At 42.6% G+C, this 22,787-nt stretch overlaps 1 protein-coding gene across 10 annotated transcripts in view; it reads left to right on the plus strand.

Annotated features, from left to right (window-relative positions):
* The window catches only part of TPGS2 (tubulin polyglutamylase complex subunit 2), a 49,606-nt gene that overhangs the window by 15,500 nt on the left and 11,319 nt on the right, over positions 1-22,787 (plus strand). For 2 of the 10 annotated variants that reach the window (XM_033177945.1, XM_033177941.1), the window contains exons 3-6: positions 4,998-5,085; positions 7,388-7,516; positions 13,946-14,059; positions 15,656-15,816. In XM_033177945.1, coding sequence (XP_033033836.1) covers positions 4,998-5,085; positions 7,388-7,516; positions 13,946-14,059; positions 15,656-15,816 — 492 coding nt within the window. Of the gene's footprint in view, positions 1-3,414; positions 3,492-4,735; positions 4,871-4,997; positions 5,086-7,387; positions 7,517-13,945; positions 14,060-15,295; positions 15,447-15,655; positions 15,817-17,221; positions 20,168-22,787 lie in introns of those variants that run through there. The other 8 variants (XM_033177937.1, XM_033177936.1, XM_033177938.1 and 5 more) reach the window with 8 other exon arrangements.

Genomic DNA, 22,787 nt, shown 5'->3' on the forward strand with positions numbered 1-22,787 from the left:
GGCAGCTTCCCCATAGGGGCGTCCCATCTCTTTAAAATTAAAAACAAAAAACCTTCAACGTATGTCTCCTTCTAGCTATTTAGCTATTTGTTCCTTTTCATGCCAAGTGTGTAGAAAAATTGTCTACACCAGGGGTTGGGAAATGTTTTCTTTAGAGTACCAGATAGTTTATGCTCTGGGGTTACAGTCTCTGTCACAGCTATTCATTTCTGCCATTGTAGCTGTGAAAGCAGCCATCAGAAGTACTGATATGCATGAGTGTGACTGTGTTCAAATGAAACATTTTTACAAAAACAAGTGACAGGGTAGATCCAGTGGCCATAGTTTACGAATTACCATCCTTCCTTCATTTCCCAATTATTCATCCTGCCACAGCCTCTCTTTAGTCAGCACCATTCTTGGATACCATTCTGTCAAAATCACTAGGACCTCTCCATGGCTAAAGACTGACTTCATCTCACTTGGTATCGCTCCTGCATGCCTCCCAGTTAGCCAGTCCCTTCTCTGCTAGCCTCTCCTCCCTTGGATGCAGAAGCACAACTCTGATTCTTTCCTTCCTCGCAGACTCTTCCCTCCTAGTTCTCTTTGCCCCTTCAGCTCCACAACACTTACCTGTTCAACATTTGTCTCTATATAAATAGGAATATGTTTGACCTAAGGAAAGATAAACTAGCAATAGCTTAAGCAAATAGGAATTGATACTTTTCATGTAACAAGTCCTGAGGTAGACAGTTGCAGTTGGTTCATCAGCCCTGATAATGTTAAGCTGTTATCTCTGTAATTCTTTTGTCCTTTTTCTTTATGGTGCCTCTGAGTAGAAGAAACACACACTGTTTTTCCTCTCCTGTTATTCCGCAACAATCAACACAGAAAATTTCCATGACCAAATGTGTGTGTGTTGCAAGGGGGAGTTCTCAAACACATCAACAAGCAATCAGTTCTGCAGTGAATGCCAGCTGGGTGTCCTCCAATTCAATTCCGACACTGTCTCCCTGGAGATAGTGTCAGATCCCGTAGGTTAAGGGCTCAGTCTCCCAGGACTGCCCCTCACTTCCGATGCCAACTGCAAGTCCCAGGTTGTTTTACCTGTGCTGCTGACCCACCAGCTATAAATTGGGGTTCCTATGACCCCCTCCTCAGGTTCAGTTAATTTGCTGGAGTGACTCACAGAACTCAGAGGAACACTCACTTAACATTTACAGGTTTATTACAAAGGAAACAGATGAAGAGATGCCCAGGGCAAGGTGTGGTGGGAGGGCGGGGAACTTCCCTGCCATCCGAGAGCATGCCACCCTACAGGAACTTCCATGTGCTCAGCTGTCCGGAAGCTCTTCAAACTCTGTCTTTTGCCGTTTTATGGAGGATTCATTATGTAGACATGATTGATTAAACCATTGGCCATTGATGATCAACTTACCCTTCAGCCCCTCTTCCCTCCCTGAGGTTAGGGGGTGGGGCTGAAAGTTCCAACCCACTCCCTGCCTTGGTTGTTCTGGTGATAATCCCCCATCCTGCAGCTACCTTGGAGATGCCAGTCATTTGTGAACTCTTTAGCACACAAAAAGATATCACTTTGGAGATTCCAAGGATTTTAGAAATTGTATGCCAGGAATCTGGGACAGAGACCAAATATGTATTTCACAATATCATAGTGGCAAAATAACTGCTAAAGTCTCAGCTCTCATTTTCAAGCTCAAAAAACAAAAAAGAGGTAAGGGATGTTACTAGGCACATCTGTCACCTTTTAACAGGACAGTGAAAGTTTTCTTAGAAACCTTGTCTTTTTGGACTTGTGTTTACATTTTTTAATGTCCAGCACTAATTGCAGGAGATTCTGCAACCTAAGCAAAACAAAAGGGTTCAGTTAACGAAGCCCTCCACCTCCCCTAAGGTGGAAGTTTGAGAATATATTCAGGAATTATCTTGGGGATCTCACACCATCCCTCCACAGCTCATCCAGGTTTTCCTCTTCATGGAGTGTCCTCCCTCAGAAGAGTTTCAGGAGGTGCCGTCGTGCTCACTGCCACAATTTCCAGCAGTGTTCTCATGCTTCTTGATGGATGTCCTGGGCAGCTCTTCACCCCTGACCGTGGTTGCAGACCAGCCAGAGAGCCAGCTCAGCGAGGACCAGTACCTACAGAAACATTGATTTCTGTCCTGTGGCCCCTATGCTGACCTGATCCTGCATCTGCTCCCAAGTTGGGAAGTGGCCTCTAAAAGTAAGGGGAACAGTGGGGTGCAGGATTGTCCAGGAGTAGAAAAGGTGAGTAGAAGGCAATGGACAGCCCCTAGCCCTTCCCTTAAGGCCCAGTGCTATTGATTTTCTGGAGTCTTGTTGATAGCTCCCAAAACAAAAAAGTGGCTCAGGTCCTTCATCCAATGAAGGAGTAACAGAGCTTGTGGTGGACTCTTTCTAAAGTAGCTTAAAGAAACCATTGTAGATTGTCTCAGGAGAAGAAAGACAGCTTAAAAATTAGGAACTATGTGACAGAATCACCATTGGGCTAGAGATTGCAGATACCATCTTGATGCAATCAGCTGTTATTTCAGACACCAGTTGGTGTTATTCTTCCTTGTTGGCTTTCTCCCCAGACCCTCCCTCCAATCCTGATAATACCCTTGTCCATTCACTTTCTGCCAGTCTTCCTCCTCCCCACCCTCCTATTACAGCCCCCAAAATATAGACTGAGCATGAATCTGTGCAGGAAGAAGCCCTCTGATGTGGGCAAATTGCCCCCTGTGGAAAAGCAAACTCTTTTCAGGTTGGTTAGAGGAGAAATTTTAAAATGGCAGTAACTGAGTCACTGGCCAGAAAAAAAAATGGTGAAATACCTTAAAATTAGGAGAGGTTGTTTACGTTTCTCTCCATCCTGAAAGGACTAAAGCAGGTATGTGGTCATTTAAGTTTTGGTTGTGAACCTTTCTTCCTGGATTTGCCCCACTCGGAAGAGCTCCATGCAGTAGGGAGGCTGGAGCACTGCAGAGCCAGCAACTGTCCCAGGGGTGCTTGGGGCAGAAGGGTCTGCAGCAAAGAGCAGCAGAGCCAAGGCCGCTAGTCATTTAAATTAGAATGACAGTGAGGGATTGATGTTTTTCATGAAGTTGGTTTACTTGAAAATGTTTAGGTATATTAGTATGTGAAATGTGTATTAAATATTGGATTTCACAGATTTTTTTCTATTTGTATGAATTTTGAATAATTGTAAAAATTACTGGCATAAAATAATACCAAAATCTCTTTCTTGGGTGAAATAAATACCATAACAAATGTTATAATTACTGTTACTGAAATTATTCAGCCTGACTTACATATGAAAAATGCCAAATAGTCCACCAGCCCTCAGCCTGGATCTCATGGAATCCCCATTAAGACAGGCTGACAGACAGTAGGTTCCTCGTCTTCACCACTAGATGGCACTAGTGATCAAAATGTCAGAGGGATGCTGGCCTTTTGGAGTGACAAGAGGAGCAAGGACCTCGTCAGAACACTGGTAACTGTAGGCTTCCTGTACCAGGGTTTTAGGGGTGGGAGAAAGGCATTCTGCAAGTGCATTTTTTCTGCTGAAAGCACAGATAATGTGGCCACACAGGAGGCAATAGGAGCAAGCCCCTAACTCCAAATAGTAGGAAAACAAATTAGTCCAAGGAGTCTGAGAGTCTCTTAAATTTCACATCTGTGAGACTGGGTACTAAATAGTGGACACAGAAAAAACAAAACTTGATCAGAACATACATTTTAGTTCACAAATAAAGGAAATTTAAAACATGTTTCATTAAAATGACAGCTGTTGTCCATTTAATAATCTAAAAACACTGCTTAAAATCTCTGGCAAGCTTGAAGCTTTCTCTTTATCTATAGTTCCTGAAGATGCTGTGGCTGTGAATAATAATAATTTCCTAGTCTCCTCTCTTCCTGTCAAACTCACACCCTGTCAAACTCACACCCCCTCATACTGCCAGTGTTCTGTATATTAAGTCTTAGAGTTTATTCTTGAACATAGATTCACAGAGTGACATGTTCAAGGTCACTCAGCTGCTGGCAGAGTTGGGAAGTGAACTCAGATCATCCTACATGATGCTTTCCCACGCATTGGGTACCTAGAACTGACTGACAGGATGACCTAATGCAATCCTGACATAAGCAGTTGTCAGTATCACATCTCAGAAGGGTCCAGTAAGCCACAAGCTTGGATAGTTATTAACATGTTGCCTCTTTGCCTCTATAACTACATCAAGAAGTCACTCTACGGGGCCTAGGAAATGAATTGGAGAACTCATCCTTTGCACACTCCAGGGATTTGAGTTGGCTAGGGAAGACTGGTCATACACACACACAGATGTGAGTTACTTAGAATATAGGGCTTGTTCCTGGCACCTCCTGAAAGGATACTAAGCTCCTTCTTTGTTCTCTCCGCCAACAGTTTGGATGATTTCTTATCCAACAGTTTTGGATGATTTCGTATCCATGGATATGTGAAATATTTGAGTATATATGGTTACCTTCTAAGAGCTGTCAGAACTTAGACATTGCATAAGTCTTCTGGGAATGATATACTCTTCACTTTTAAGATGCTCTTATTTGTCCAATAATTTGTTTCAGAAAATAATATATGAGCATGGGTCTGAAATATATGGCATTGATTGCTTTGCTTGAACATTGTCAGACTTTACCTAGGACTTCCCCTCTCACCATGTTCCCCTGTCTCCTCTTCAGCTTGATCCCTTTGAGCTCCGTTGCCAGGTGGCTGCTCATTGAGGCATAATCATGGCAGAGCAGATACCTGGTTTGCTTTAGCTGCTGAAGAAAAAAAAAGGCAAACTGGAACTCTGCTTGCAAGACCCCAAGTGCCTCTCTAATAGAGTTTTGTAGGTAACTATCAGAGCCTTCCTATTTCCGGGACCTATAACATGGTAAACATGTCTCCAATGCCTTGAGGCATAGCCCTGTAGCCTCTTTCCCAGCCCTGACCTGACACTTAGCTGCTTTATGATTCTAGAAGAATAACTGTGTGATGCCTGAAGATGTGAAGAACTTTTACCTGATGACCAATGGCTTCCACATGACATGGAGTGTGAAGTTGGATGGTGAGTCAGTCTCCTTGCTGTAGGGGAACATTTCCCTGGCTGAGAGATTGAATGGGACAACTCTGAGGGCCGTTTGATTTTTGAGTCTTTGAATCTGGATGGTTTTCATGGGTACTCCTCAAGTGTCATGTCCAGAAGCTGTGATTATGTCCCAAAACTAACAGATACCATCATTGCTTCACCCACCACAAACCCCATGACAGTCTAGCAGTATGGAACTGGATGTTCAATTTAGAGTCTACCTGTAGGAATAGGGTGGAGAAAATCATTAATTACTACATAAAAAACCCTAGCCCCCTCAAACGTAAAGCCTCAGAAGACTCCACCTTGGAGCAAACCCCTCTGGGTAGGCTGCATTGACGGTCTCTAGTGTCTATGATGGGGGCCACTTAATCTCTTTCAGGCTCCTTCCTTTATTCCCACCATCATAAAGAACTCAGGGCCCTAACCCTCAAACCAGAATCTTTGCTTCTCTCCTTCACATCACCTCAGCCTAAGTCACCAGCTATCTCAATTCACAGGCTGCCATCTTTATCCTTTAATGTGTCTAGGACAAAACGTGTGTGAGGATGTGGGAACTCACAAGTTTGTACATGTCAGATTGTTAAGTACTACGTAGGCATGAAAGGCAGTGCTGAACATTTAGGTGAAAACTCTTGAAAACATTTCATAGGCTAGAAAGCCCTGTCCAGCCACAGGAGCCCAGCCCATTTCTGGCACAGATTCCCCAGTCCCTCCCCTCCAGTCCATTATTGTCTCTGACTCCAACCAACTCTACTTTGGCCTTGGGAAGTACCCTACATTTCCCCACTGTGACTTCTGTTGCACTGCATATCTACAGAGCAGACCTCTCCCCTTCGTTGCCTCGGCCTTCTACCTACACACCTGAGTCCCCTGTTTGGGTGATTTCCAAAGCCTTCCTGTCTGTCATGCACTACTGGGAGGTACTTTTTTTTTTTTTTTTTTTTTTGAGATGGAGTCTCCCTCTATTGCCCAAGCTGGAGTGCAGTGGTGCGATCTCTGCTCACTGCAACCTCCGCCTCCTAGGTTCAAGAGATTCTCCTGCCTCAACCTCCTGAGTAGCTGGGATTACAGGCATGTGCCACCACACCTGGCTAATTTTTGAATTTTTAGTAGAGACAGGGTTTCACCATGTTGGTCAGACTGGTCTTGAACTCCTGAACTCATGATCTGCCCACCTCGGCCTCCCAAAGTACTGGGATTACAGGTGTGAGGCACCGTGCCCAGCCTGAGGTACTTTTTTATAGCTTGCTAGTGAATATTGAACATTAGCTTTTATCTTAGAATCATTTCCTCCTATGGCTTAGAAACCATCCTTGTCACCAGCATCAGAACATGGCTGTGGCTTTTGGTATCTGGAGCAACACAGAGGGGACAGAGACTAAGCCAACTGGCGGACTCTCCCTGGCCCACATCCTTGGAACAGGCTAGCCCCTTCACAAGCCTGCTTCAGAAAATAAAAGTTTCATGAATGAGTCCCAGTTCATTGTTGTAAAACCTTCTCTAATTTAACTCCCCAAGCCCAGTCCTCTTATCCTATTACCATAACCATTATATACTGAACAGCCTAAGTCAGTGACAGAAAAGGCAACAGAGGCATCTTCTGCTGTTTGCCTGTTTAGTGGTCTTTTCTTCTTAGATATTCCATGGTCTATACACAGGTTGTTTTATTGCTTTAAGCCATTCCAGTTTTTTCAGCAGTCAAATAAAGAAAATATGCAGCTTCCTAGTCCATATGTACACCCTAATCACAGAAGACTAGAACCAAGCAAGAAGGCTGCCAAATTCTTATCACTGAGTAAGGGAAAATGATAAAGAGAAGGGAGGAAATTTTTTATCATGAAAGCTTATAACAAGAAGAATAGAAGGGGTCCATTATATAATCAAAGGTATTACTCCTTCAGAAAATGTTTATGCAGAATACTTCCTAAACAAAGGAGAAAGGAAGGAAAAACATTTTAAAGTCCTTTACCCTTCAGATGTCCCTAAGCTCAGATTTCCCAGTTCTTTCTTGGTATTCCTTTTGAAAATTTTCTTCAACTCTACCCTAATACATACAGTGGGGGCTCTTCATCACCCGTGGCCCCCACTTCCTTTTTTGTATGAAAGGTTGGTACTTTGGAATATGCAGTGAGTAATCCTCTTCTTCCCACCTTCCATCAGATTCCTCAGCCATGGGGCCAAACAATACCTGGGCTTAGGTTATTCAAGCAGAATCTTGTGATAACCATTGTAACTAGGCTGTTACTCCATGTAATTCTCCTTACACATGTTCCCCTAGAGCACATCATTCCACTGGGCAGCATGGCAATTAACAGCATCTCAAAACTGACTCAGCTCACCCAGTCTTCCATGTATTCACTTCCTAATGCACCCACTCTGGCAGACCTGGAGGACGATACACATGAAGGTAGGAAGAAGATGCCAGGGTTGGTATCTTTGTTTTGTTTCCAACATCCAGCTCCATGCCTGGCACATAGTAGGTACTTAATGAATCTTGGTGCATGAATGGCACATAGTAGGTACTTAATGAATCTTGGTGCATGAATGAATGTTAAAGATTAAACTTCACTCAACATTTCAGTATCAGGAGGATTCAGAGAACACAGCAATCTAAATACAGCTCCTTTCCTCTCCATTCTTACCTCCAGGCTCTTTGCCACTTCTCAGTGAAATGGCTCATAAGTCAAGCTAAAACCTAGGAGCAGCTGGGTATAAGTGAGGACTTAGAGTTGTTTTAGTCGTATATAACAGATGTAGTTACAATGTTTAAATAGCAATTTATTTTTCTCATAACAAGATATCTGGAACTAGGCTGATGTAGCTGCTTGAGAAAGTCAGTGATAAAGTCTCCCTCTGGCACTGTGCTGCACCAGCTTTTGGATTTGGTTTTCATCCATATGGTTGAGGAAGGTGGGCTTTTCCTGTCAGGAAAAAGACCAGTAAAAGGCAAAGGGCAAAATACCAGGCTGTTTGCAGAATCTCTCCCTTTTGATCAAGAAAACAATAGTTTTCTCCACAGCACCTCCTGATAGCTATTAGAAGAGTCAAATGGCAACCCAGGTTGCCAGGGGTCTGAGAAGGTAAATACTTTTAGTTGTGCAGTATGGCTTCCTTGAACAGAACTGGGCTTTCATTAAGAAAGGAGGAACAAACAGTGAATAGTCAACTAATGTCTCCAATACTGACCTGGGGGTTCACTAAGCCCTGGCAGAGAAAATGGGTGTAAGGCTTTCTCCTCTGATTGGATGAGCAATTGAAGAATAGTACCAGAGGAGTTCAGGGGCAGAGGCTGGACAGTGATGGGTCCTGGAAAGAGCCTGTCACACAAAGATCTGTGGAATTTCCAGGGGTAGGAAAAAGGTCTCACTGTCTTTATATGTGTGGGGTGGGCTTCTCTAAAAGGTGAAGAAGTAGTCAAATAGGTGGGCTAAGTCTTCCCTGCTCTTGAGGCTGGAAGAGAAGTGGTAGAGTAGATAACAGAGAGGCTTCCTGGGATCACATTGTTCCACATACAATTGGAGATAAAAACCACTTGGCCTTCTGACACCTGCTAGATTCATGCATTTTAGGATAGTGCAACAAGTATACCTAAGTCTCATTAAACCTAAATGGAAAAACAGTGGCTTTTCTCAGGGGACTCAGCAGTCAGAGAGAGGATGATCAGGAAAAAATAGAATACACAATCAGCTGGGTGCAGTGGTATGAGCCTATATTCCTAGCTACCTGTAAGGCTGAGGCAAGAGGATCACTGGATCCCAGGAGATTGAGGCTGTAGTGTGCTATCATCACATCTGTAAATCACCACTGATCGCTTGAGCCCACGAGTTTGAGGCTGTAGCATGCTGTGATCACACCTGTGAATAGCCACCACACTCTAGCCTGGGCAAAATAGTGAGATCCCATCACTATTTTAAAAAAAATATACAACCAGAGAAATAAAACTGCTAGAGGACACAGATAAAAATATAAATAAGAACAAGAATACTTAAGGAGATTTAAGACAACATAAAGTGTTCTATGGATAAAAACAAAGATTATCAAACAATTGACTACATGAATTGAAGAAGAGTATATGTATTTTATTGAGACCTGAATTAGCCTGAAAAATCAAGTGCAAGAATATCTTAAAGCATAGATGAATAAATTTAAAAGAGGGGAATTATGAGGGAAAAGGTAGGAATTAAGAGAAGTGGAAAATAGATTCAGGATACTTTCCATTGGAATTATAGGTGCTCAAAAAAGAGAGAATGGATGGAAAGGCAGTAAATACATACTAATAAAAAAAAACCTCTCTGCAGATGGAAAGGGCTCACCTAGACCCAAGTTGAGCAGATGAGAAAACACAGACACCTATGCATATCCTGATATGGAGAAAATTACAAGCTTCTAGGCAAAAATAACAAATTACTTGTGAGGGAATAATAAGCAGACTGACAATAACTCAGTAGATGAGGACACACAACCCCATGAATGAGAACCAGCACAGAGAACATGTAACACATCAGCAGTGGTTACCAGAGGCTTGGGGTGGGGAAACTGGACAAGGAAAGGGGGAACGTTGGTCAACAGGCACAGTTTCAGTGAGACAGGAGGAATAAGTTCTGGTGATCTATTGCACAGCATAATGACTATAGCTAATAATGTGTATTTCAAAATAGCTAAAAGAAAGGATTTTAAATGTTCTCACCACAAAGAAATGATAAATACTAGTGGTGGGTATGCTAATTAGCCCAATGTGATCTTTCAACAATGCATAGACGTCTTAAAATAGCATGTTGTTCTCCATCAATATATACAATTATTATTTGTCAATTAAAAATAAAACTTAAAAAAAAATTAATTAAGAAAAAAAAAGAGGGCCAGATGCGGTAGCTCACACCTGCAATCCCAGCACTTTGGGAGGCCAAGGTGGGCAAATCATGAGGTCAGGAGATCAAGACCATCCTGGCCAACATGGTAAAACCCCGATTCTACTGAAAATACAAAAATTAGCCAGGTGTGGTGGCGTGCACCTGTAATCCCAGCTACTCGGGAGGCAGAGGTTGCAGTGAGCCAAGATCATGCCACTGCACTCCAGCCCGGCAACAGAGCAAGACTCCATCTCAAAAAAAAAAATTAATAAAGCAAAAGAGATCCATTGGTACTACTAAGAGTGACGTCATTAGATATGGAGTACAAAACGATAGGCTTATATGCCCCCATGGAGGTAAAACCAAACTAAAATTTCAGGGAGGAACTGAAAAAAAAACAGTGACATTGTAGATTTGAAGAAAAAAAAAAATCAAATATTGACATTGGGTTTATAATATGGCAGAATCTCTTTTACCAGAGCAAGGCTTCTGCAGATAATACTCTGCACTCTGGAAGGAGTTTAAAAACATGTGTCTTAAAGGACTGGAGAGTAGTCAAAAGCAGGCAGAAGCTGAAGTGGTGTCTACAGTTGGCAGAAAGGAGCCACATTGAGTTTTCTGTTCTTACAACTTTTCACCTAAGGGCAGACAGACCTCAGTCAGCACCAGGCAGGGCTGCTAAAACTTGGTGGGAACATATCGACTGGACTTTTTATTTCATCCAAGATGGAGTAACAGAACAGATTTATCTACCCACCTGGAGCAACAGTGACAAAGAACACAGACAAAATACATAAAACAGTGATTTTCAAGCACTGGCCATCAGGCAACAAAGGACAGTGAGCCCTGAGAGATGGGAAACAAATAAGGTGAGCCCTACAATTTCCCTAAAGAGAGATTCCAATCCACAGCATAAAGAGGGAGACATGGACGGCGCAGTGGCTCACACTTGTAATCCTAGCACTTTGGGAGGCCAAGGCGGGCGGATCACCAGGTCAGGAGATCGAGAGCATCCTGGTCAACACGGTGAAACCCCATCTCTACGAAAAATACAAAAATTAGCTGGGCCTGGTGGCATGTGCCTGCAATCCCAGCTACTCGGGAGGCTAAGGCAGGAGAATCGCTTGAACCAGGGAGTCAGAGGTTGCAGTGAGCTGAGATCATGCCACTGCACTCCAGCCTGGTGACAGAGCAAGACTCCCTCTCTAAATAAATAAATAAATAAACAAACAAACAAACAAACCCAGCAGGACCCATAGCACTCCCTGAGTTAGAAGACAGAGCTGAGAGTCTAGACATCTAGAGTTCACAGGACTAACAGATAGGTGAATGCTGCATAAAGGGAAAACCCTAGAGATCTGCAATATTTGGAAAAGAATTGATAAGCACATGTATGCGAAGAAACTGTCCAAGGCCAGAGGACAAAACCACTCATGGTGATTAGGAGGAATAATGCCCAGTGCTCACACAGGACCAGGAATAGTGCCTGCATCAGCCAGACAGGCTAAGACACCTCATGATTTGGACAGCATTAGATAGAGTACTCAAAAGAATGTTGCCGCAGCAATGGAAAATAATTAGCCCTAAGTAAATACTGCCCTAGTCCTGCCCGACAGATCTTAAGAGGGGTTTCTTGTTATCATTTGTGTTTCTTGATTACGCCTGTAATCCCAGCACTTTAGGAGGCCGAGGCCAGAGGATCACTAGAGCCCAGGAGTTTGAGATCAGCCTAGGCACCATAGTGAAACTCCATCTCTACAAAAAATTTAAAAATTACCCAGGTGTGGTGGCCACGCCGGTGGTCCCCAGCTACCTGGGAGTGTGAGGCAGAAGGATTGCTTGAACCCAGGTCAAGGCTAAGAAGGAGGAGGGCCTAAAGTATCTGTTTCCAAGTAACTTAACTGTGTCAGAGAACAAAGCTCAAGAATATTTACAGAAATATAAAAATATCCAACACTCAGCAATGCATATATAGTAATAGTTACTATAACTATATTCTCTATGTCAAAAAAATAAGAACAGACATGGAAGATACGTGTGTGTATGTATTTGTATGTGTGTATAGAGAGAATATATACCCCCAAATTATATGTATATAATGTTATGTATTATATATGGAATATATATATATATCCATCCCAAATTTAACTTTTAGAGATGGCAACTAGTTTCTGATATGAAAAATGCAGTGGACTGGATTATTAGTGGCTAAGACATTGCAGAAGAAAAGACTAGAGAACTTCAACACATAATGGAAGCTATCTAAAGTTACACAGAAAAAAAAAGTATTTATATTGAAAAGAGTATCAGTGACCTGAGGGATAACACGTGGTATAACGTATGTGTAATTGAAGTCTTTGAGAAGAGGGGTCAGGGGCTAGAAAATATTTGAAGAAATAATGGCTCAAAAGCTTACCAATTTCATGGTAACTATAAATCAACATATCCAATAACCTTCATAAGCAAGGAACAAGAAGCGTAAATGGTAACAAGAAACACCATAATCAGATTTTTCAAAATCAAAGATACAGAGAAAATCATAAATGCAGCCAAAAGGAAAAGAGAAATTACATACAAAAGAACAAAGATAAGGATAACAGCATATTTCTCCTTAAAAGCAATTCAAGTGAGATCAAATACTCAAAGGAAAAAATAGGTTGGTCAGTGGTTCACACCTGTAATCCCAGCACTTTAGGAGGCCGAGGCCAGAGGATCACTAGAGCCTAGGAATTTGAGATCAGCCTAGGCACCATAGCAAAACTCCATCTCTACAAAAATTTAAAAATTACCCGGGTGTGGTGGCCACGCCTGTGGTCCCCAGCTACTTGGGAGTCTGAGGCAGGAGGATTGCTTGAACCCAGGAAGTCGAGGCTACAGTGAACCATGTTCACATGCCACTGCACTCCAGCCCAGGTGACAGAGTGAAGACCCTGTCTCAAAATAAAATAAAATTAAATAAAATTAAATTTAAAAATCAACCCACAATTCTATACCCATTGAAAATATCTTTCAAAAACAAAGGACTTCCAGTCTGTCTCCCTGGATCTTAAAAAGGTCTTTTTGAAAAACAATCTGGCAACATCTATTCTGTTGCAGGGAATCTGTCCCATATAATGAAAGCACAAGAATATAAGGGCATGTACCGAGATTATTGTAGCATTCACAACCAAGTAATGGTAGGTAAGTGCCTATCAATAGAGGAATGGTGGAATAAATGAGGGTACTTCACTCCCACAGACTATGAAATAGTCATTTAAAAAGAATGAATTAGTTATACCACATGACTTAGAGGGCTTTTCCATGACTGGCCAGGCGTGGTGGCTCTTGCCTGTAATCCCAGCACTTTGGGAGGCTGAGACGGGCGGATCACTTGGGGTCAGGAGTTCGAGACCAGTCTGGCCAACATGCTGAAACCCTGTCTCTACTAAAAAGACAAAAATTAGCCAGGCGTGGTGGCACACACCGGTAGTCCCAGCTTCTCAGGAGGCTGAGGTGGGAGAATTGCTTCAACTCGGGAGGTGGAGGTTGCAGTGAGCCGAGATCACCCCATTGCACTCCAGCCTGGGCAACAGAGCGAGACTCCATCTCAGAAAAAAAAAAAAGAAAGATTCAGATAATGTGTTTGCAATCCCACTTTTATAGAATAAACAATCTCAGGAAAGGAAATGAAGTTATGTCAGCATCAAGCCATTCAGATTGCTCTGTGGTCCCACTTCCAAGATGTTAAGTTTGGTTTTCTCATGCCTCCTTTTCCCAGATTCCCTGACATTGTCTGTTGCTGACAGAAAAACCCAGACAGAAGGCCTAGTCCATGAATGAGATCAGGGCTTTAATTCAAATACAGAATTTATTTGAAAATACTACTTAAGTATATGTCTGAGATAAGGCTTTTTCCTTCGGTTTTTTCCACCTGGCAAAGTTGGATATATAAATATGTGTTTGAGTTGAGTTTGTTTGAACATTACCATTAACTTCTGGGTTTGCAGCCAGTGATGATCAGCCAGAGAAGCCTCACTTTGACTCTCGCAGTGTGATATTTGAGCTGGATTCATGCAATGGCAATGGGAAAGTTTGCCTTGTCTACAAAAGTGGGAAACCAGGTAAGAATCATTTACAAGTGTGGTCCTGTAGTTTGGCTAGGGTCTTGTCTGACTTGCTTGTCAGCCATGGCTCAGGAGACACATACCTCCTTGGCCTCTTGAGATGCTTCCAGGTTCCTTGTGTGTCCCAAACCCAGAAACCCCTTTGGTTCTCTCTGAGTATCTCCCTCTGGGCTAGTTACTAGACCTTTTATCCATCTTCATTTGTGAGTTATTGCCAAATAGTTGATGGGATTAGGATAATAGGGAGTAAAAACTAAAAGAAATAGACATTTTGTTTATAGACTCCTATAGCAAGTTCATGCACTAGATAAGCATTCAGAAAATACATTATCTTTTATCTTTCTTTTATACTTCTCTGTCTAGGCCAATTAACAGCAATAAAATGAATTACTAGACCAAAGACCCCAGATGGGAATGCCCTCAAGCAGCAGCTGCCACCTAGCCCCCAACAGCACTTCAGACCCTAGCCTAGGGACTGTGAAACTACAGAGCTGGACAGTGGCAAGCCCTCTTCAGCTAGCTGTCTGGTAGGGGTGACAGGATGCAGACACTAGGATTTACCTCTAGGGGAAGGAGAAATCATCCAGCTGGAGGAATTGTTGCAAAGTAGTCTTGGAGCTTGCATCTTGAACTTGGGGTAGGAATTAGATACTGGGTGGGGAGGAGGATTTGGTGGAGTAAAAGAGACAAGGGAGCATCCAAGCAAAGGGACAAATGGGTAAAAGCCAAGACATGGGAAAATACAACTGATTTGTGGGGAATGACAAATAATTCCAATTCAGTGGACCACATGGTTCATGTAGGGGATGAGGAGGAGATTAAGCCAGAAGGCCAATTGCTGTCTCTCAGGCACAGCTTTGAAAGCCAAGCAAAGGAGTTTGGACATAATGTGGAAGACAGTGGGGAGTCAATGAAGGCTGTTTAGTAAAATGGCAGGGATCATGACCACCAGCAGTTTTGACAAAGAAAGAGACTGGATGGATAATGGAGGGCACTTAGGGAGATGTTACAGCTATCTAGAGAGCAGAGGAAGTAGGATAGGCTTGAAGTAGTGAGAATGGAAAGTCAGAAACTGTGAGGCAGGACATCACACCACAGTATTGGCAAGACTCCCAGGAGTGAACTAGGCTAGGCTCCTTCATGGTGGTTTTTTGTGGCGCTTTTTGTTTTTCATGGCACTGATAGAGACCTCTTCCAAAAAAACCCAAGCCATTCAATGTTTTTCTCTGTCAGGAAAGCTGAGACCACAGTATTCCGCCCCCCTACCAGGGAAGGGGAGTGCTGATGACACACAGAAAAGGAGCAGCTGCCTGGATAGCCTGACTGGACTTCCAGATGGTCAGAGACCAGCAGATAGATCAATCTACCAATCTAGCAAAAATTTGTAAGAGTATCAAAGGAATTGGTAAAGTGGCCACTAGAGAAGGAGACTGGAGGGTTATAAGTGGGGCAGAAGGGGAACTTTTACTTTACATTTTCCATTCTCTCTGTTGGGATTTATTTTTTTAGACCATGAATATAACCTTTTATAGTTAAAAAGAAAACACTGTAAAGCTATTCCTTATCTTTTACTTCCTTTGTCTTCTAATTCAGCATTAGCAGAAGACACCGAGATCTGGTTCCTGGACAGAGCGTTATACTGGCATTTTCTCACAGACACCTTTACTGCCTATTACCGCCTGCTCATCACCCACCTGGGCCTGCCCCAGTGGCAGTATGCCTTCACCAGCTATGGCATTAGCCCACAGGCCAAGGTAAGGGAGGAACACCTGCCATTGCAAACTATGGTATATAACAAAATCTACTGAGGAAATGGTTATGTTGCAGGTTCCCAACTTCCCCATCTGATTCAGGAGATCTAGGGTGGGGCCCAGGAACCTGAATTTTCAATAAGCAAGACAGGTCATTCCAATGGACAGCCTCACTTTATACTCATCTAGTTAAGTGGTTCCCAAATTTGACCGATCCTCAGAATTAACTCGGGAGTTTTATTTTTAATTAAATTCTATTGGATAATTTATGTCCCATGGCTTGTTCTGGGTTGGCAGTACATGCACCCAGGAAGAGTGAAAAGTCAGACTCTCACTCCCCTGTTCTCCAAGTGTGCTTCCCTAGTGGCAGCTGCTATTACGAGTTTCCTGTATACCTTTCCCAAGAGGAAAGGTATGTGCAAGATACTCATTGCACATAAAGCATGCATGCACGCTCTTGTTGTTCATTTTTTCTAAATCTCAAATGATGTACTGTCCACATGATTCTGCATCTTGTTCTTTTCACATAACTCTCCATCTTGGGGCTTATTCCCTTTCAGTGCATTTAGAGCACTTGTCCTCCTCAGTGGCTACAGGGTAGTCCATTGTGTGGGTGTGCCTCATTTATATTACAGGTCTGGTCACCATTTCAGACACAGAGATGCCACGTATACAACCTGGTTTGAAAACACCAAGTGTGGCTGTAAAAACTTTTGACTAGAGTGAGCTCATCTGGGCTCCTTCATGGTGGTTTCTTGCAGCTCTAAATTAGCAACAAATTAGGAACTCAGCTTCAGCTCACCTTACTATGTATGTATTCATCTAGTAGGCTTCATTTTCTTCAAACGTCACATAATTATTTATCTGGTCAACATTGGGAGGCGGCTGTGATTTAAAAGGTAAATAAATGTGGATGCCCTTTGCCCTTGGCTGCCTAAGAAAACAGTAGGAAACAGAACATCAACAAGATATAACATCCCTCAGCAGAGGCCCACACTGGCCTCTGTCTTCTGCCTTTCCTGGGGAAATTATGCTGCCAGAATCCACCTGATGGGGAGTAGCTGGTTTGAGGACAGAACAATAGACGCTGTCCTCTAGTGCTTTTGGATCTAGCATCCCAGGCTCAGGACTCACTAAATCAGAAGAAAGTATACTCAGATTCTTAGTTCTCATACTGCATTTATCTTAAAGGTCATGAGACCTCAAAGCAATGTGTGTATCTTACCAGAGGTTGATGGAATCTGTTATCACTTCCACTTAAAGGAAGAGCAAATAGATTTTTAGGCAGTTTTTCATGAAAATGTGCCTCTACCTCCTGTTCCCAGCTCTCCTGCATCCCCCAAAAAGAGCATACAGAATGGCATTTCTCCTTTGAATTGTGACCTTCTCTTCCAATTCTGCCTTACAGCAATGGTTCAGCATGTATAAACCTATCACCTACAACACAAACCTGCTCACAGAAGAGACCGACTCCTTTGTGAATAAGCTAGATCCTAGCAAAGTGTTTAAGAGCAAGAACAAGATCGTAATCCCAACAAAGAAAGGGCCTCTGCAGCCTGCAGGTGGCCAGAAAGGGCCCTCAGGACCCTCCGGTCCCTCCACTTCCTCTACTTCTAAATCCGCCTCTGGCTCTGGAAACCCCATCCGGAAGTGAGCACCCCTCCCTCCAGCTCTCTACCAGCTCCAGAGTGGTGGTTTCCATGCACAGATGGCCCTAGGGGTGACCTCCAGTTTTGCGTGTGAACCATAGGCCTTTTTCCAGCTGAATGACCAAAATTGTAAGCCTTTTAGTCCCACTGACATTAGCCAGACTCCTAGTGAGGCCTTCACGGCACATTGTGCTGTCCCCTGCCTCTGGAAGCAATGGGGAATTTGGGATCTTGTTTAAGTGCCCAAATAAGAGTGTTCTCCTCTTCTTCAACACTCAACCCTCAATCCCTTAGCACTGATTAGAGAAGTCCCCCAAAAAGAAACTACTGGTTTTGACCCATGAAGCATTAGAACTGCATCATTCATTCAGGAGCCACTAGTCACATATGACTATTTAAATTTAAATTAAATTATATGAAAAATTCATTTCTTCAGTTTCATTAGCCACATTTCGAGAATTCATGTGGCTGGTAGATTCTGTATTAGCACAGAGATATGGAACATTTCCATCGCCACAGAAAGTTCTGTTGGACAGCACTGCATTAATATTTTCGTACTGCTCTTCTTCAGATCAATTAATTTTTGTTGTTAAATAATGTTGATGTCTTCATCTGATGGGTCATAATGTTCCATGAAACCTCTCAAATACACAGTTGTATGTTTTCTGTATCCCTTACCACGAATATCTCGCTCTGCTCATTTCTTTTGTAGCTTCCTATAAAGTTTGTCTTCCTCATCAGTTTGCAGTGAAGTTTCTTGCTTCCAGTTTTGTGTTATGTTGTTTATACATGTTCCACAATTATCTTCCTTATTAACTTTTTTAAAAAGGTGTACTTCTGCTGTGCTCTATTCTTACCATTTAAAAACAAAAAATTCCCAAGCATTGCTTTGCGCAACTCTTCATAAAGAAAAAGTTTTAATGGTGCCTGTCACTGTTAACAGAAGCTTTCCACCTGCTCTGCCTGACTCTCCACAGCTCTGAGTTGTCCAGCGTCACTTTGCCTGGTCCCTGGCCATCCTTAGGACAAGCAGTCTCCTGCTTAGCACAGGGTGGGCTTCCAAGAGTTCTTTTGGAAGCAAGTTGCCTGTAATTCAGAAATCACTTTCCCATTGACATATGGGGGTACTAGACCTCTAGCCTACATATGCTTAATATTTGACACAAGATAAATCTGACATACCTACTACATTTAATGAAATTTTTACAGAGAAAGTTGCTCAGATTTTCAGTTAGGAATGCCTATTTATTGCCTCCCTCTACAGTCCTGGCTGTGGGCAGAAGCAAGGCCTTCATCCTACTTCCCAACAGGGAAAGTGGGGAGTCACCCACCTAGCCCCAAGTTCTTGGGGTGGCTGCAGTTTTTGTACTGAAGTCCCAAAGGTTACAGAATTAATTAGGAGTTTTGAGGAATGAGGTGCAGGGGCCTGTACCATCTGCACACTTCAGTCCCAGCTGGCTCACTCGCTCTTTCCTGACTTCTCTCTACCCCAGTGATTGGCCAGGCTTCCTTCCTTTGCACTGTGTCTATCTGCTAATCAACCCAGGATTTCCCTTTTCCAAACCCACTGGGGAACTAAGAGCAGTCCGCAGGATTCTCCACATGCACTTTTGCTCTGAAACATGTTTATTTTGATTGTTGACAATAATGATAGATGTTCATGAGAAAGAGGCTTCGATATCTCCTCCACCTACCACTTTCCATAGCCCCTGAGGAAAACCAAGGTGAAAAGTTAGGCTTCAAGGATCAGGGCAAGCTCTAACTGGCTGCTTCCCCATTCTTGTAATAGTTCAAAGTCTTGAAATATTAGTGCTTGAAAGTCTTTGGGAGCATAAACTGAGCTTCATATTAACAGCTTATTCATTTGCTTTAAAATAGCGAGACTTCTTACCTTTGCAATCCCAAAACTAACCACTTATAATTCAGTGTGGTCATTTAAACGTGTGTGTGTGTGTGTGTGTGTGTGTGTTTTAACCATAACATGACTCTGTCACATATTCTCTAGGAGACATTTTGGCCCTTTTAATTGTTTGTTTAGGTTATTATACTTCAAGGATTTATAAATGTGCAACAATTCATAGAGTGGCAGAAAAGGCTATAGAGAGACCAAGTTGTTGAGGACAATAGCTGGAGTTTAGCCTTCCAGAAGTATTTTTCTTGCCAGAACTGATCAAAGGAAGAACCACCAGCACTGGATAAGAGATTCTAGCATTTGGCTGCTTCTCCAAGACAAGCGAGGTTAGAAGGGAGTTGAGAAGTTACGTCATCTTCCACTGCAGCAGATACCCTTTTTTTTTTTTAGTACTTGAGGATCCCCTGAATCACAGAATTTCTAAATCAGTCCTGGATTCCACAAGTGAAGCAGCGGAGGAACCAGGAGGTCAGTGGTGCCCCTCAAATCCGTGGCAATCAAGTGGGAGTTCTCAAAAGGCTATCAAAGGAAGGGGGTTATGATAAGGAAAGGCTCAAGACCTGCCTCAGAAGGATTGAGCAGGGAAAAGCAGAACTGACTCCATGATACGCAGGATCCAGTACAAAATGAACATGTGGGGCTTTTGTGCATACAGCAGGAAAACATTGCCTTTACAGGTACTAAAATGTAATGTTTTTCCTTTCTTGCATAGTGTCTTTCTCAACTTGTTATGGCGGTGTTTTTTATTTGCTACTTAATGCTGTTCTAACTAAAAACTTAAATGTTAAATTCCTATCATGCATTTTACTATTCATCTTTATATTATGCAATTCCAGTTTTAAATGAAAATATGAGCATTTATTTAACTCATGCAGAATCACCAAAATTACACAATTTGTATTTTATAGCTTATGTTTACATACTGTATGCATAATTATTTCATTCTTACCACAACAGTAGAAACACTGTACAAAACTAACTCAACTGTTACTGTTTCACTTCTTGGTATTTTCAGCATAAGTGGTTGACTAACATAGGAATGTACCTGAGTAAAACAGGATATGATAGGGCTCCTTGGTCATTCGTGTTTCTTAGAATGCCATTGCCTTCTTTCTGTGTTTGAAGCCAGTCTGGTTCAGATGGGAAGTGCAGCCTTTTGGGGCTCTCAGCATCCCCCACTTACTCAGTTGTAGATATAAGATGCTTACTTTGTACTCACTTTGAATCTCTTCGAGCTCTGACACATCATGGGTCCAGTGGAGTTCTCTGCTCACAGGGGATCACAAAGGCTACATGTGAATGGGGCAGTAAGGAACACTGGATATGTGTTGCACATGTCTCCTCTGCTCATGCGTATATTCTGTTGTCCCATCAGACTTCACTTACAGAACACAGGTTCAAAGATAAAATAGGGCCAGAAGAGAACTAAACTAAGTGTGAGGCCCTTCTGAGTATGGGCCCTGTGTGACTGCACAGGTGGCCCACCCATGAAGCTGGCTCTGGTAAAGGAGGAAGGGAGCACTTCTGGCAAAAGACCCAACAACAGGAGGTTGAGTGGGTTAAATTGGGAAAAAATACCCATGAAATTTATGTTTTGAAACTAAAGCTATTAAAATGGAAATGGGCTGTATTATAAATCAACTGCCCAGGAAAAAGAAAGTATGCTGCAGTCACAAAATGAGAATAAATGGCAGAACCTTATGATGCATCGATGTAGTTAAGATTGTACATAAAGTGCTACATCATCATGCTGCTGGCAGGGAAGTAACTAAGCCAAAGATAGGAATGAAAAGGGGCAGCCTGCACCTGATAATCCATAGAATCTAGCCCTTAAAGCTGACATGCACCAGTGCCACTAGAATCGTGTGTAGAAAGTAAGATACCCAGATTCCCCTCCAGACCTACTAAATCAAAATTGCCAGGAAAGGGTCCAGCCATCAAGATTTTTAATCAACTGAAGTGGTGACAGTGATGCTCACCGAGTCTGAAATTTGTTACTTAATGGGTCTGGGTGGTTTTGCTTTTATTGCATGAATAATAATTCAAAATCTGTCTTTATATATGCTATAGTAAAGCATATATAATGACTAGAATGGAAGGACCAAGGGACCTTTATAGTTTCTGCATAAATGCATGTATTTTTCTAAACCTTTTATTATGGAGAGTTTTTAATGTTTACAAAGATAGAAGAGCATAATGAATTCCCCTGTATCCATCATCCAGTTTCATCAATTATCAACTCATGACCAGGCATGCCGTAGGTAGACCCATATTTACTCCTTCAGTTTTGTTTAAATAATTCTGTTGAATTTATCTATTGGTTTTTACACAACACTGCTTTATGTTTTAGCAATTGCTCCATACGTTTCTTTCTCTCCAGTAGGCACTCCCAGAGTCCCTGGTAGCTATATTTGTCCAGTAAAGTCTGGCTCCTTCATTACAGTTGATTGAACACCAGGTGGGTTTCCAATCCAAGTTGACTGTGCTCTTACCCTTGGGATCTTGAGATGAATTTGCCTATTTCTTTTCTTTTCTTTTTTTCTGGAAACAGGGTCTCACTCTGTTGCCCAGGCTGGAGTGCAGTGGTGCAATCATGGCTCACTGCAGCCTTGACTTCCCGGGCTCAAGCAATCCTCCCACCTCAGTTTCTCAAGTACCTGGGACCAGAGGCATACACCACCTGATTAATTTTTTATTATCATTTATAGAGATGCAGTCTCCTTATGTTGCCCAGACTTGTCTCAAATTCCTGGGCTCAAGCAATCCTCCCACCTCAGCTTCCCAAAATGCTGGGATTAGAGGCATGAGCCACCACACCAAGCCAGATTTCCTTCTTTGGCTTAAGCAACCAGACTGGATTCTGGTTTTCCAGCCATGCATTATCTTGTTAATACATATGACCTCCATTATGGAGTTAACTGTGACCATTAAAAGAGCTAATATATAGTTGAGAATTCAGAAAGGTTAGCTCCTCTTTTGCCCCTTCTTTTATAATGTTATCCCAACCTTTGTTTCCAGCCATTGACTTTCTGTATTACCTAACTGGCCCTGCTCTCCTGAACCATTCACTCTCCAAAACTCCAGCTTGGTCTCTTTCTGTGCCTTTACACCTAGAGTTTCCTCCCAAGGTCCAGCTGCAGTCCACCTCCATCTCAGAGGCCTCTGGGAAGCCCTAGCCCACAAGGAGAACCCTCCTTGAGGTGAAGTGCTTCATGCCAGTACCACTCAATTAACTTTTGGTCACCTTGCCTATGTCCTCTGTGTCTTCAGTGTTGAGATGGTATATTAATCCGTTCTCACATTGCTATAAAGAACTGCCTAAAGCTGGGTAATTTATAAAGAAGAGAGGTTTAATTGACTTGAAGTTCTGCAGGCTGTACAAGAAGCACAGCTGGGGAGGCCTCAGGAAACTT

Source organism: Trachypithecus francoisi, unplaced genomic scaffold (assembly GCF_009764315.1).
Source record: "Trachypithecus francoisi isolate TF-2019V2 unplaced genomic scaffold, Tfra_2.0 Lachesis_group19, whole genome shotgun sequence".
Taxonomy (NCBI): Eukaryota; Metazoa; Chordata; class Mammalia; order Primates; family Cercopithecidae; genus Trachypithecus; species Trachypithecus francoisi.